Source organism: Mastacembelus armatus, chromosome 19, assembly GCF_900324485.2.
Source record: "Mastacembelus armatus chromosome 19, fMasArm1.2, whole genome shotgun sequence".
Taxonomy (NCBI): Eukaryota; Metazoa; Chordata; class Actinopteri; order Synbranchiformes; family Mastacembelidae; genus Mastacembelus; species Mastacembelus armatus.
Genome location: NC_046651.1, coordinates 18,459,855 through 18,475,072, shown reverse-complemented (window position 1 = coordinate 18,475,072; position 15,218 = coordinate 18,459,855). Strand labels below are relative to the sequence as shown.

Genomic DNA, 15,218 nt, shown 5'->3' with positions numbered 1-15,218 from the left:
CATTAGTTTTCATTGGTCCAGAGAGCTATTATTATGTAAACCTCCCTTTGGCTTCACTATTGGTAAAGGATAGCTTAGTAATAACACACTGTTATTATTGCCTAATTCTAATTGTTTTCTTAAGTCGCTCTGCCATATCACTTTGACATGTGATGAGTCATTACAGTCCGCAGCACAACCGACCGGTCTTAGGGGGAACTTGCGTTTCCAGCTTAAAACAGCTTGTTTCAGCCGTGGTTGCTGCGGTGTGGGATCAGTGGGGAAGAGTCGGACAGTAATGTTTGCAACACCCGGTGTTTGAGTTGTGGGATGGAGTTTCGTTGACAAACGAATAGAAACGTTACGTGAACTTTGTGTTTTGGTGTGTTTTAGTGTGTTAACACAGCGATATCTACGGCAGCACTCGGCACAGCGTCATGGCAGATAATATTGTAAGTATAACGGCAGTTTGTCGTCAGCTAACTAAGCTAACTAACGGAGTGATGAGGCAGCAGAATTAGCCTGGAAGCTAATGCTAATGCTATCGTTAGCGAAGAGTGACTGGGGCCTGTTGAGCTAACTAGCTTAGCGGCTAATCTTAGCTCTCATGCTAGCTGACGACATCTGAATAAAAATAGGCTTTAATAGCCAACTGGAACACTACAAAACCGGCACGGTTTGAGGTCTAAAGTGTTCAGGATGTTGTTTAGCACATTAGCCAGCTCAGTTAGCCAAACGTTAGCCAAGTAGTCGGGGGATATAAGTTGGGGGAAGACAAGCTGCTGTGGATTCACTAAAAGTGATTTTGTTGACTGAGCTTTCAGACTGTGGCAGCTTTAGTGAACGACGTGTATTTTTTAACAATAGTAATCTCGATGTAAAAGCTCCTGAATGAAGGGCAGAGGCTCCAGAGCTGACATTACTTTTCTGCACTGTCATCGCTGTCACAGTGTCCTTGTTGTGACTGACAGGTGTTGTCATTTTGCATCAGGTCCATGTTGTGTTTGTTTGTGTGTGGCTGACAGGGGCGCTTTCCAGACCACTACAGTGTGTCTGTGTGTGTGGTTTTTAATTTGGTCTTTCTTTGTTTCTGTTTTTAGATCATCAGAGTGCAGTCCCCAGATGGGATGAAGAAAATTCCTTCCACCAAAAGGGAGACGGCTGCTGCTTTTTTGAAGAAGGTAGAGTCGATCATACCATGGTCAAAATACATCTGTACACATAAATGAGCAGGACAGTTTCGCAGTTGCTGCCAAATTACTTAACTTGTTCCAAAAACTACACGTGCATATCCATGTCTAATTACAGTATAGTGTATATATAGCCTGGTTAGATTTGTATTTGACTCTGATGGTGATGATATGTACATAAGATACCATGAGATACACTTTAATAATCCCCAAATGAAAATTCAGGTAAAATGTTATGTTATCCTAAAAACACAATCTGAATTTACTAGTAAATACTATCATTTGTGATAGTAGGTACACATTTACTTACTCCAATCTAACGATCACATCACCAATCACTCCGGACTCCTCAGACGCTGAATTTCAGTTCATTTCCATGTTCACCTCAACGTTGATGTGCTTTATCTGTACAGCGGTGCAAGTACTAAATTAGACATTGTTGTCACCAAGTGCACTTGGGCTGTGTTTACCTGGGTTTTGCTGACATCTGCTTGCTGTTCATTTATGTATGAAGTGCTGGAGCATTGTGCGCTGCTAAACTTAGCATTTGGTTTGCATGGAAAATTTGGCAGTGTAGCATTGGATTGATTTGTACACTTGCCATCACAGCTGCTTGATAGGATGTGGATTACAGACCAGGAATCACTCAACACCATTTCACACAGATTATGAAAGCGAAGAATAAATAAATATATTCTTCATATTTAATTTGTGTCAATTTAGTTTTTATCTGTTTGGTATGTGTTCACTCATTATCACAAAAAAATAATTACCAATTCATTTGGAGCGTTGGATTTTAAACACCTAAAATAGACATGTATTGCAGCAGATTGATAACAGCAGAGCTTTGCAGCAGCATCTCATTAAAATTGCATGTGTCTGTTAGGGGAGGATGGTGTAGCCTGCAGATCAATAGGAGTAGTAGTTTTCATTCCTTACTGATGTGCAGTCAGTGATGGGTGGAATAAAAAACCATTGGTGTAAGGCAGACAGGGCAGAGTCCGTCTGAGCCCTGCAGCTTATATTTCTGCAGGTTAGATGGAATAAAACAGCTCATTTCAGTTTGGTGGGGAACAGTCACAGTATACAATGACACCATCTTACACTGTTTTCTTTTGGGTGGTTTAAAACGGAATGATTTTATGCTCAAAGACCCTTAACATTTCACACTTGTCTCTGCTCTGTTTTATCACCAATGATCTTAAATATGGGTTAAAAGAGACACAGCAATAATGATGTGTGCTACTGTTACACGTCAGCAGTTGTTTCCTTTGAAATTTTCAATCCTTGGTATTTCTTTTGTTCCAAGAGTCATTATGGCTTCACTTTTAATTGTTGTGTTTTTAATGTGAACAGCACTGCCCAAAAGTTTATTAATGGCTTAAATGAAGAAGTACAGGCAAATCATCAGCATCCGGCTGAGTCTCAGGCTGATATGATGATGATGATGATGATGAATGTGCTGTGGCGTTCTCTGTTGGCCTTCCAGCTTGGAGCGTCTTTGATAGTTTAGTTTGAGTCACTGCAGCACATTAAGGATATAAGCTGAGTTTCTCTCATGCCAAGAGGTTTGAAGGGCGGACACCAGTTTACACATGTACCTTCTTCATTGTCCTGTGGATGCCAAGGAAGAGCATTGTATTTTGATCCTTTCAATGTTTCAGTGTCATGGTGAAGAAAGCTGATGTGATTTTCATCTATATGACACAAATAACCTTTCTAATCTGCTTCTCCCACAGGTGGCCAAAGAATTTGGGTTCAGTTCCAATGGGTTTTCTGTTTACCAGAACCGCAACAAGACCGGAGAGATCGTTTCCCAGAACAAAACCCTCAGTCTGCTGAAAATCAAGTAAGTCAAAGACAAAGGCATTGATCATCAATAGGGCTCATGAATGATCAGGGTTAGATTCGTGAATGTTGGACTTTTACATGGACAAACACCAAATGTTACTATCAGCAGCTGTATCACAGTGATTTATATTGAACATTCGTATCATAACTATATTTTCTTTCAGCAAATCTATCCATTCATTATCTATACTCGCTTATTCCTGTTTAGGGTCACGTGGTGGAGCCTGTTTTTCAGCAAATATTCAGGTTAAATTTGTGCAACAGCTTTGGATTATTATACTTCAGTACTTGATCTTTCCCTGTGTATTTAGTTTTTCCCTGCTTGCATTACTTTTTCATCTATTTTCTTTAAAGAGTATAGCGTAAATGATTTCTTTATGTTTTTGTAGGCATGGGGACATGCTGTTTCTGTTCCCTTCAGGACCCTCTACATCCCCTGGGGAGGTGATGGACACAGCCACCCCACACACATCATCATCACTCCCATCGTTCTCATCATCTTTGTCATTCTCTTCATCGTCCTCCATCATCCCTCGATCCTCGTCGGCGCCCCAGGTCCAGGAGGATGAAATTGATCAGTATTTGGCCAAACAGGACGGCAAGATCTACAGGAACAAAGATCCACAGCTGTAAGACACAGAAACTAAAGATTCATATTTAAATACGGAACAAATCACTAACAATCATCTTGTTGTAGATGTCGCCATGGTGCCCTTGGAAAATGTGTGCACTGTGTACCATTAGAGGTAAGGGACTTCATTCTTGGCCCTGGTTTCTTGCCCTGCAGTGTCCTAGTGTTAGCTATGAGACAGTTCAGTGATGAGGATTTGGCTTCTTTGTGTTCCAGCCTTTTGATGAAGACTACCTGAACCACCTCGACCCACCAGTGAAGCATATGTCATTCCACGCATACCTTCGCAAGTTGACTGGTGGAGCTGATAAGTAAGAAGCTATTGTTTTTAATTTCTCCCATGAAAACCAGTGTGATCCATTTATCAGATTCTAAACTGGTTTCAATCCCTGCAGAGGGAAGTTTGCAGCTCTGGAGAACATCAGCTGTAAAATCAAATCAGGATGTGAGGGTCACCCTCCCTGGCCAGAGGGGATCTGCACCAAGTGCCAGCCCAGTGCCATCACCCTGAACAGACAGGTGTGTGACCCACAGACTAAATCTGTCTCAGAAAAGCTCTCACAGGGTGCAGGAGTACAGCTGATGACCATATCAAGCAACCAGCGACAACCAGTTAGAAGGCTCAGGTTTTGTGTTTCCTGTTTGAATGCAGCTTCAAATACGGCACGTTTCTTTCACATGATGTGTTTGCCTGACTGGAGTGTATGAGTGGATCTGTGTGATCTTGTGTGTGACCTACCAACACTAGATTGTCTTTCTGAAATGCTAAATTGTTGCATCTATTGAGATTCAATGTGTTTTACAGACGAGGGGCTGGCGATTGATCCACCAAACCTTTGATTAAAGAACAGCAGCTGTTCAGCTATTTCACAAATATGATTTTTTTTTTTTTTTTTTGTCCCTCAGAAATACAGACATGTGGACAACATCATGTTTGAGAACCACACCATTGCTGACCGCTTCCTGGACTTCTGGAGGAAGACGGGCAGTCAGAGAATGGGATACTTGTACGGCAGGTACACTGAGCACAAAGACATCCCCCTGGGCATCAGAGCTGAGGTGGCCGCCATCTACGAACCACCACAGGTGAGAGGTTCCTCTCTCTTCTTGTCGCTCACTCTGAATATGAATCATTTGTTGTTTTATTCCTGACTGTAATTCCATCGTTTGTTTGAGTTAAGCAACCTTCCCTGCTGTTTTCAGAATGCCACTCAGAACAGCTTGGAACTAGTGGAGGATCCCAAAGCTGCAGCTGTGGATGAAATTGCTGCTAAACTGGGCCTGTGCAAGGTTGGTCTTTTTTCCTTGCAGCTCTCTTTGGTCTCGCGCTTTAAACTACACAGTTTGTGATCTGTAGCCACACTGGGCTCTGGCAGTGAAATTTTAATTCAGGACTAAATGCCTCACTGCCAGAGTACATCAGCAGTCCACTTACTGAGGCAGTGCTGTGTTTAGTAATCTTCTCCTCTGTGATATATGGATTAGATGTTTTCATGCATTTTGTTTGTTTCAGCTCTAGTTTTCATTTTTCTTTTGTCTGGTTTTTAGGTGGGCTGGATCTTCACTGACCTGCTGTCTGAGGACACGAGGATAGGTACTGTCCACTACACAAGAAACAAGGTGAGGACGCAGCTCGGTCAAACACCATGTGTTTGTCAGAGTAATCTGCTGCTCCTCAATAAAAAATTTTATCATTGTCCTCACTCACGTTAGGACTCACACTACCTGAGCGCAGAGGAGTGCATCACAGCGGGATACTTCCAGAACCAACACGCAAACCCCTGCAGACTTTCTCGAGATGGACATTTTGGCTCCAAATTTGTCACAGTGGTGGCGACAGGTACTATTGGTAGTGACATAACGTAGATGAAATCCTGTTAATCTTGAGAAAATATTTTTGACTCTAGTTGAAATTTGTTTATCTGTGAAAAACAGCAGCTTGTTTTTAAAAGTGAAATATTTATATGTTTTGTTTTACAGCCTAGTTTTGAGCCATTAGTAATTGGATTGGCTGCATTGTTGTAATTTACAGATTTTTCTATTAGCTCAGGGCTGTGAGGTGCGTACTTTTGTTTTTCATTCCTCTCAAGCATCTGCATGGTGTGTGTAGGAGGCCAGTGGAGCAGTGTGATATGAGCCAGATGCTCTGTGACCACAGTTTGGTCTGTGGGATCAAGGCCACATTTTTCTACTTCCCTCCATTACAAACTAAAGACCTTGTTTTTTTTGTTTTGGCAAAGCACAAATCGCAGCAGTGACTTCATCGCTTGTTTGCATTAATGGGGCCCTTGGAGTCAAAGGTGACATCATGGCTGCACATGCCCCACCAGGCAGAGCCAGGTCCATCTGTTTTACTTAGAAATAAGTAGTAGGTGTAAAGCTGAAGCGGCTGTGGGTAAATCCTGGGCACACCACAGTGACACTGACACTAGAGAATATTACAGTAGCATGGATTATCTTAGATTTCGTTTTGCACTGTGTGAGCCTGACCTTAATGCTGCGAACAGTCAGACTGCAGAAATCATTTTGAAGACATTGTCATTTTTATGACAAGTGAAATACTGTGGTAGATGACCTTTCTAATAATTGATCAGTGATTGTAGTTGTTAATCAGAAATGTTTCCTCAGTCCAGCTAACTTCTTTTACATGAAAGTAATAAATTATAAGGCATCACTTAATAATCTGGCATGGGCATTTGTAGATTTTAAAATTTCACAGACAGTAAGAGCAGTGTTGCATATTTCATCATGTCCAACCTTTGACACGAGAACAGTAGAAGCCAACAGGTAAGCTGCAGCTCTGCTCAGCAGCAAAATAAAGTGACCGACTGTAGAGATTATTCTTCACCCAGTGACATGAAACGTTCATGTGTCTGTGCGCAGGTGGTCCTGATAACCAGGTGCACTTTGAAGGATACCAGGTGTCCAATCAGTGCATGGCCCTGGTGAGAGACGAGTGCCTCCTGCCCTGCAAAGACGCCCCTGAGCTGGGCTACGCTAAAGAGTCGACCCCGGAGCAGTACGTGCCCGACGTCTTCTACAAGGTGAGGCTTCGTACTCGCAGCAGCAGCAACACTATATATCATAATGGACCTTTGCACCCCCAGTATATAATGGATAATGGTATTTGGTTCCTGTACTTCTTTTGGTCAGTTAATCCAGAAGTTTGGATCCAGATGTTGAGGTTTTTGTTGAAGTCTGACTCCTGTTGATTTTCTTTTTATCCAACAGGATAAAGACAAGTTTGGAAATGATATCACGTTTCTAGCCCGGCCTCTTCCTGTGGAGTATCTTATTATAGATGTAAGACATTTAGTTTTACAGTCTTATGTGTGTTTAAGCAGCATGTGGTCTTGTTGTAAGTTTGCCCTTAAAAATAACCTGCTTGTTTTTTTTGTTTCCAGATCACGACCACGTTTCCAAAGGATCCTCAGTTCACCTTCTGCTCCACACAGCGGTTCCCCATTGAGAACCGTGATATCATTGGAGAGACACAAGTAAGTGATTTCTAGATAACCCCTGATCCAGACTCTGTCTGTGAGGAGATGAGGTGATGAGTTTTATTGTCCGTTAAGACTCAGCCGACTCTTGGTGGATTGATGTTGGACTTGCCAGCTGACCAAGATGCACAGTGTGTGTTAAAATGTGTTAAATTGTGTATTTTTCACACTTTTAATTGAGCCGTAACATAAATCTTTGTACTGGATGGAACATTTTGAAGAACAGTTTTGTGCAGACTCTTCTAGACTTGGCACCAAATGTCTTGGCCACAGAATCGTCTATTTAATGAGCATGTTTGCTGCACAGGCTCCTGCCACATAGTTCCAGCAGCCACACAAACGTTTCTGTTGTCCAGTTGAGGATTTATCTCTGTATTACAACCTGACGTGACCAGCCTGGCAAATTTACTTTGAAATTTGGAGTCTTCACCCTCCAAAGGTCAGAGGGCGTTACGCATTTGTGTGTCCGCAGGATTTTCACAGTTTAGCAACATACCTGTCCCAGTGCACCTCCACGGCATTCCTGGATATCGTGTCGGACTTCCATCTGCTCCTGTTCCTCGTCACTAATGAAGTCATGCCTCTGAGAGTAAGTAAAGTAAACCTCAAAGCCTTGTCGTCCAGGTTTCCATTTGGTTTCTATTTGTAATGCAGAAAATTGATCAGAATATAGAGACATTCTTCTCCAGTCTGGCACTGATTACTGGTGTGAGGATATTTTCACTCTGTTCATGCTGATCTCATTTTCAAACTGGCCCCCGGCCCGTCGTCACAATCAGAACAGGCTTTGATAGAACTTGTTTTTCTGTGTTTAGACAATAATGAACTATCTGCTCAGTCTGCAGACGTCTTAATTTAAAGGATAATAATCCTGTTTTGTCTTGTAGGTAAATGACAGATTGTGTTGTTTCTGCAGGACAGCATCGGGCTGCTACTAGATGCAGTGAAGACTTCTAATGAGGACCTGGCACAGACTTGGAAGAAGTCGGAGCAGTGGGCCACCATCGAGCAGCTTTGCGGTAAGTCACGCGATCGGACTCGGTTTCACTTGGCGTCATCCTAGTTTTCTTTGTGTACTAATGACTGTGTTATTGGAAATGATTAGTTCATCAACAGAAAATTGACATGACATTTGTCAAGTGTTAAAATATTTGCTGGTTTCATCTCCCTACAACACTTTTTTACAACGTTTTTCTCATTTGTTAATTAGAATTAAAAATCTGAGGCCTAGACAATAAATCACAATGTTCAGTTCAGAGTTTGGTTTTTTCATGAAGTGCAGGACGTCTGTCAGGACAGGTCCAACCCACAGTAAAGCTCAAACTGAACAGGAACAACCGTCTGAGCTCTGGGAATCTTTTCACTGCTTTTCTAATATTTTATAGAAGGTCACCCCGTTAACTGAAAATGAATTATGTGATTAATTTGTAATGAAGCTGCTCCCCTGTCCTTCCAGGTACAGTGGGCGGACAGCCTTCCAGCTCTCTGGGTTACGGGGCCATGGGTGGCCCTTCGGTTCCCGTCTCCTCCTCAGCCATGTGGTCCTGCCTCCACTGTACCTTCATGAACCAGCCTGGCACAGAGCACTGTGAAATGTGCAGCCTGCCCCGCAGTTAAAGACCCCCCTTATCCTCCACCCTGCTTCCATGACCCACCCTGATCTCACCCCATCCCACCCAGCACTTCTTAACCCACCGATAGCATCCCTCTACCAGGACCAGCTCTGGATGCCCTGTTTGTTTTTTCTCACGTCTGCCCTTCACCTCACAGCCCAATGTGACGCGCATGGATGCACCTGTTCACATCCAGTTCCATGAGGATGTTAAGTAAGACCTGACTCCCTGCTCACAGCGGCTCTGATGAGTTGTGGGTGCGTTTAGATAAAGCACTTTTGGCTGAAGGCCCCCTGAAATAATCCTGCTGTGACTCAGGACAAACAGCAGAGTGTCTGGATGTTCTGGATGTTCTCTCACACCAGTGCCCCTCTCACCAAGTCTTCTGGAAATTGTTGCTGTGTATAATCAGATTGGAGGAATGATACTGTTTATTTAATTACATTTAATATTTTCTTTCTGACTGTAGCGAACCCATTGAATCTTCAGCGTGGACCCTGTTCAGTCAGGACTCTATCGGTCTTGCGCTCTTTGACAAACACCTTTAAGTACAGTTGTTGGTCAGAGCTGAACTGAAACCAGTCCCAGAATAATTCCATTAGAGTTTATATTTTCAGTATTAAATTACATTAAAATGTTTGAAACTAAGTCCTGGCTTTGAAAAGGTGGATGCAAAAAGCTACTCTCCCTAACACATTCTGTATTGATTGCAAAAGTTACATGCTTTGGTGATTATTTACTTTTGCGCTGATGTTCCTAAAGATTCTTCGCTGGTTTGAATGTTTGAATTGTAGCTTTTGGATTTGATGGTTTGAACTTGACCAGGCACAATATGTAGCTTCTTTTCTCACATGTATGTTCAGCTTCTGACTAAACGCCCCAGGACACCGTCGTCATTAACTGACTCGCACTGTAAAAGCCGTGAGGTGCTTCTAGAACAACTGGTGCTCGCCATTTTCCTCTCCGTCACTCCCCGCCCGTGGTTCTTCTTCTGTTTTCTTGCTGCTGTTGGTCCAAAGGAGCCAGACCACAACCGGCGTTCAGTCCTGATGGGACCCAATGCAGGTTTTCTCATCAATCAGCCTTCAAAGACTTTGCTGCTCAGAGTGCGAGAGGTCACAGGTCACCGCGGGGATGATGCCCAAGCTATCGCTTGTCTCGTCTGATGTCTGTGCTGTCCGTCGGCGATGGTCAATGTTTAAAAACACCTTGAGAAGTAAATAGAAGCAAAGTCCTGGAGCCTCTTCCATCAGGACTTTGCAGAGCTGCAGTTGGCAATGATGTAAATGGGGCTGAGCCTGAAAACAATGTGAAAAGCACTTAATACTCCTCAATAGCACTAAAAAGGGACGCTTAAAGGGTCAGTTCACCCAAATCCACCAAAAAACACATTTTCTCAAATGCCGCTGGTTGTATTTACAGATGCAGGTCTCACACCCATCAACAAATACAAAACCACATGGATGGATACCACCATGGGTAAGTAAGTGGGGAAGTATTTCTTTGAATCGTGGTGAACTAACCCTTTAATACACTGAAACTCAGCAGTGTGCATGTCAGGATAGTCGGTTAAACTGGTTCATTTCATCACTTGTTAGTTTCTTTTGGATTTTCTGTCGTCAGACTAAAATTGGGACCAAAAGTTGTGAAATCATTGAAGTCATGAAAGTTCAGTTCTGGTTGCACATCATCATCATCATCATCTGGCAACAAAGTGCTTTAGAGCCACCGCACCAACTGACCCCATGCACCCATTCAACAAGATCAGAGCACGTTGGCACCAGTGCAGGTTTTCCACTGATAGTTTTTGAGGCATGTGACCAAAAATACTTTGCATGACTTGGACGTTTTTACAGTTTTTCTGGTGCTCATCCAAAAGTAGTTTTTTTTTTTTTTTTTTTTTTTTTAATAGACATTGCTGCTGAAATTCCACACATTTACCATATGTCCATTTTTCACTCCCTCGTTTAATCCACGTCCTGCACATGTCTGCTGACTGAAGACTGAAGCAGACTGGCTGCTTTTCAGACCTGTCATCACTACTTTGGGATGCTTTGTGCACTGTTACATGAAATGGCTTCATGTGCTGAAAGAATCTGAATGGAGAGTGAATTCTGGGTCGGAAGCTGGGGGGGGACGTTGGTCAGTCACCGGGGCGAGTCGTGGGCTGCTGGTTTCATTATTTATGAGGCCTGTGCATCTTTTTAAGAGCTTGGCGGTGATTCCTTTGATGGTGTGAGAATATATTTTTAGTTGTAGGTTAATTTGCAGATGGATGGGGAAAAGAAGTCTGTGCTTTTCTGCCCGGTCATGTCGTTCTTGCTCCCCCTGTGTGAGAGATTTAGCTGATGTCATGTTAACAGGCAGCAGTGACCTTTTCCTTTTCTATTGATCCAGGGGCCGTTTGCTGAGCAAGCTTGCTCTTGGAGCTTCAGCAGGTCCTCACTTCCCACTGAGCTGAGGACCCTGAATGTTTCTGTATGCTGTTGACCTGGATTTGAAACAAAATAAAAAACAACCATGAAGAACTCTGGCTGTTGATAATGTCTTTGCTTTGCTGGATTTCTGCTTTGTTTCAGTCACTGAAGTTCAAGCAGTTGTTTTAGTTTTTTATATGTTTTATTTTACCCAGAGAGTCGACTTCTAATAGTCAGCGTTGTTTCCTTTAGCTGTGACCACAATCATCCAATAAGATCAACCATTTTGTTGCCACTTCATTAATAAAATTAAATCATTTCTTATTTGGACAAAACCAGGATCTTTCCCTGAACCTTGATCAGGTTGTTTTGTGACTAAACCTTTAACAATGTCACATCGTGATGATGTTGACAATGGACCAACCCAAAAACTAGTGTGATGAGTGAGCAAAGAACATACATTCAAAGATGTGTTTGGCCAGTGTCAGGTTTACGCTACACTGACATGGTTCTTTTCCCTGAAGGCAATGAAACACGCGACAACTTTGTACCGAGTATATGCCTGCAAGTGAAAATCGCCTCAGTTGCAGACGGAGAGAAGAGACTTTCTTCTCTCCCCCATGCGACCTTGACTCTCCCTTCACTGAGCAGTCTTTTATTTTTATAGTGAGGAACAAACAAGGCACAGGGTGTGTGGGTGCAGTTAGAGTTTTCAGTTACATAGTTCATAAGGTTGTGTGGTTTATCTGTTTACATGGTATTGTCTTCAAATCATGTTACACAATGGCAACAATTGTACTTTTGACCTCATGACCCCAACAGCCAGTAGTAAGTTAATAAGTCCAACTTTTATGTGCAGATTTCTGCCGTTAGTCTGTTTGTAATTCACATCAGTACAGATGTTTTTAGAAGCGAACAGAGCAGGTAAGAGTCGGACTCCTCTGGGCTGCAGGTGGGCAGCAGATGAACAGCAGGAATGTAGAAGCTGGACGTGACTGTAGATCATCCAACACGTCCGTCAGGGCAGAGCTCCCACTGCAGCGTCGATTCCCCATCAGTGTTTTCATGGTCCGCGTCATTAGAAGTGGGTTGTGGCAGGAATGAATCCAGAATTCCCAAACTTGGGAGATGAGCTGATGAAAAACAGTTTCAACAGGCCTGTGTTTGAAGTGAAATCCTGATATATGATGCTCCATGTGTGAGCAGACTGAAGACCCTCCCTCTGCAGATACTGCTCACTGCTTTCTCCAGGCTCCGTTATTTGGCTCCCGACTTACAGCAGGTAGGTTTTTAATTTGTTCACTGCTCTGAAAGTCCACGTTGTCCAGTTGTTGCTTATCACAGTGTTTGTTTGCAGATACAGACTGAAGGATGAGGGCTGCGGCAGTTCTGTTCCTCTTATCTGTGACTCTGTGTGATGCTCAGAAACACAAACTGACTGACTGGGATTTCAGGAATGAAGGTCAGAAAATACTTTTTCTCTTCTACATATTTCAAGTCACTTTGTCACATGGATACTTTTCTTTGTGTTTCATACAAATCGCTCAGAAACTTTCATGTCTCTTTTTCTTTTTTTGGTGATTTTCTGTGTTTACATCTTAAACTTAGGTCATCTCCGTTACATGTGGTTTCTTTTAACAGCATTTCAGAGGCAGGTTCTAAAATATATATATAGTTCCTGAACTGTTCGGTCGGCTCTTCTGTGTTTGCTCTTCTGTAGACACTTTTTGAAAAGAAACTTTAACAGAATTTTTCACACTGATTTCTTGTGTTTTTGTCTTTTGCCTATTATTGATATAAAGATCAAAGCTGATGGGGGAATAACTGATAACTTTGTATATTTAGATTTTATATTCAAACTGTGGTAAATGTGATATTTAACTCCCAATGTTTCTGTTTTAAAGTTCTTTTACTTCTTTTCCTTCCTTTTTGTTTTTGCTTCTTTCTGGCCGACCTTGTTTTTTCTTCTTTCCTCATTTCTGACTTTAGTTTTTATTCTGAGGAAAAACCTCTAAACTGGAATGACAGAAGTAACCTTTGTAAATACTTACATACATGTTACTGCTAACACTTTGAAGACATAAACATAAATGCAGTACGTTTTTATTGTGCTGTGCCTGTTTGAAGCAGCTGATTTCATCATTGTTTTGGTGGTTTTTGATGATATTTCACCTGCTCTATGTTTCACCCACCTGCAGCAGTGAAGGTCAACACCAGAGGATGTGCCAACCTCACGCTGGTTTTGGACAACTGGAAATACGCCATCATGACTCAGGTCAAAGATCTGCTCCTGCATGACCACAACACCGTGCTGCCGGACTATGGAAGGTGAGGACACTTTTATTTCTGTTTTGAACGATGGTGTTTGTTTTTGTTTGCTTTTCCTTTGACTGATGCGTCCCCTCAGGATCCAGCCCCTGTCCGACGCCCTGGGAGACCTCTATAAGGAGTTCAATGCCCTGAAGGAGCGTCTCGCTGAGCTGACTGCCAGGTTTGGAGGGGTAGAGGTCTTCGTGGATGATGTGCGATCAAGCAGGAATCCCCCACGACCCCGAGGTGAACCCAGAGCCCCGGGGGCGCAGCTGGGAGAGCCGAACACTAGAGGTCGAATTCAAGGAAGAAGAAGCAGGGTCGTAGTTCGGAAAATCGAGAAACCTGCAGCTTCACAGGACTGAAGTGTGAGCTGGACAGGATGGACCCTGGTGGTGGGAGGAATAGTTTGTTTTCTGCTAAATACAGTTCTTTGTCCATCACCCTGCACGACCCAAACCTCTAAGCAGTGAAAACTTCTCTGAGAACAGGACCGGAATAATAAAATTTCTACTTTGTGCAGAACTTTGCTGTGTCTTGCTCTGGGGGGAATCATCCAATAAGGGTCGAGCTGTATTTTACATTCATTTAAAGGTTTTAAATGTTTTAACTCAGGTATTAATTCTGCTGAAGAACTGTTTTTACTAGTTTACCACAAGATGCTTCTCCTCAGAAGGATTTTTAGGGACAGGACCATGTGGAGTCTTGGTGTTAGTGATTTATGATTATGAATTTCAACACATGGGGGAGAATCCACCACATGAGATTCTGTAATTACACTTGATTTTAATACTCGAAGATTTTAATTCTAAGTGATAACGTGTTTCTGAATCGTTGTGGGTTTTACACATATATCTCAGTTGTTCTGGAAGATCCCAATTCCCTTTTTCTTCCCCCACCCTCATCTGAGATGGTATCTTCCAGCTTCTGATTGGCTGAACACACCTGAGCCAGGTAATCAGCTGCAGGACAGTGGCTGCCAATCCCAGGTTTAGTCTTTCCTTTGGTCTCAGTCTCAGTGCGCCCCCTGCCTGCAGCTGAAACACTCACTGTGTTTACAGGTAGGTTGTCTGTTCTGTCTGTTGTGTCTGTTCTGTCTCTACAGTCGTACAAACTGTCATAACGCCATTGTCGGGTTAACACTTCCAGTGCCGGAGCGGACACAACGGAGCTTTTACTGTGGATGGAATTCATTAGTTTTTTGGTCTTTTTAAGTGAAAATTAGAAATAAGGTCGTTTTTGTTTTTCCTATTTTTCATTTCCAATTGGGACTGAACGGAAGGTACACGGACGATAAATGTGTAAAACCCGATTTCAATAAAGTTTTTTTTATTTTTTTTTTAAAAAAAAGCTGTTTGTTTCTGTTTTCCAAAATAGTCGATATCGAAAGTGAAAACCTCCGAATATGGGATGTTTTTTAAAATAATAATTAAAAAAAACTTTATTCAAACTTAATAACATCCGGAATATAAAATTAGCAAACCTCTTTTAAAAACTAATTTCTTAAATGTGTTAAATGGGTCATGTACAAATTTAACGATGAACAGTTCAATATAAAATCCCAAACGATGCCAAATGTCAATTAAATATTTTTACTAAAACCTGAAAAAAAATGTAGCTATAATGTACAAAAACAACAATATAATAATATCTGAGGCTAAAAGATATTAAAATAAAAAGACAAATTTAAGTCCACACTTACAGGCTGATTTATTATTACATTCAAT

At 42.2% G+C, this 15,218-nt stretch overlaps 1 protein-coding gene across 1 annotated transcript; it reads left to right on the top strand.

The window, feature by feature from the left end:
* Positions 1–237: 237 nt before the first annotated feature.
* Positions 238–11,292, top strand: nploc4 (NPL4 homolog, ubiquitin recognition factor). The gene is made up of 17 exons (XM_026315879.2): positions 238–431; positions 1,080–1,160; positions 2,909–3,018; positions 3,410–3,649; positions 3,718–3,766; positions 3,868–3,962; positions 4,047–4,170; positions 4,558–4,737; positions 4,855–4,941; positions 5,200–5,271; positions 5,365–5,491; positions 6,535–6,695; positions 6,883–6,954; positions 7,056–7,148; positions 7,624–7,740; positions 8,068–8,170; positions 8,608–11,292. Exons 1-17 carry the CDS (start codon positions 417–419, stop codon positions 8,766–8,768), a joined length of 1,887 nt encoding a protein of 628 aa, XP_026171664.1. The 5' UTR covers positions 238–416; the 3' UTR covers positions 8,769–11,292.
* The last annotated feature ends 3,926 nt before the right edge of the window (positions 11,293–15,218 follow it).

Bases quoted from the DNA above. Each gene is read 5' to 3' on its own strand.
- nploc4 (XM_026315879.2), top strand. The intron at 4,738-4,854 runs GTGAGAGGTTCC...TGCTGTTTTCAG, and splicing joins CCATCTACGAACCACCACAG to AATGCCACTCAGAACAGCTT. The intron at 7,741-8,067 runs GTAAGTAAAGTA...TTGTTTCTGCAG, and splicing joins ATGAAGTCATGCCTCTGAGA to GACAGCATCGGGCTGCTACT.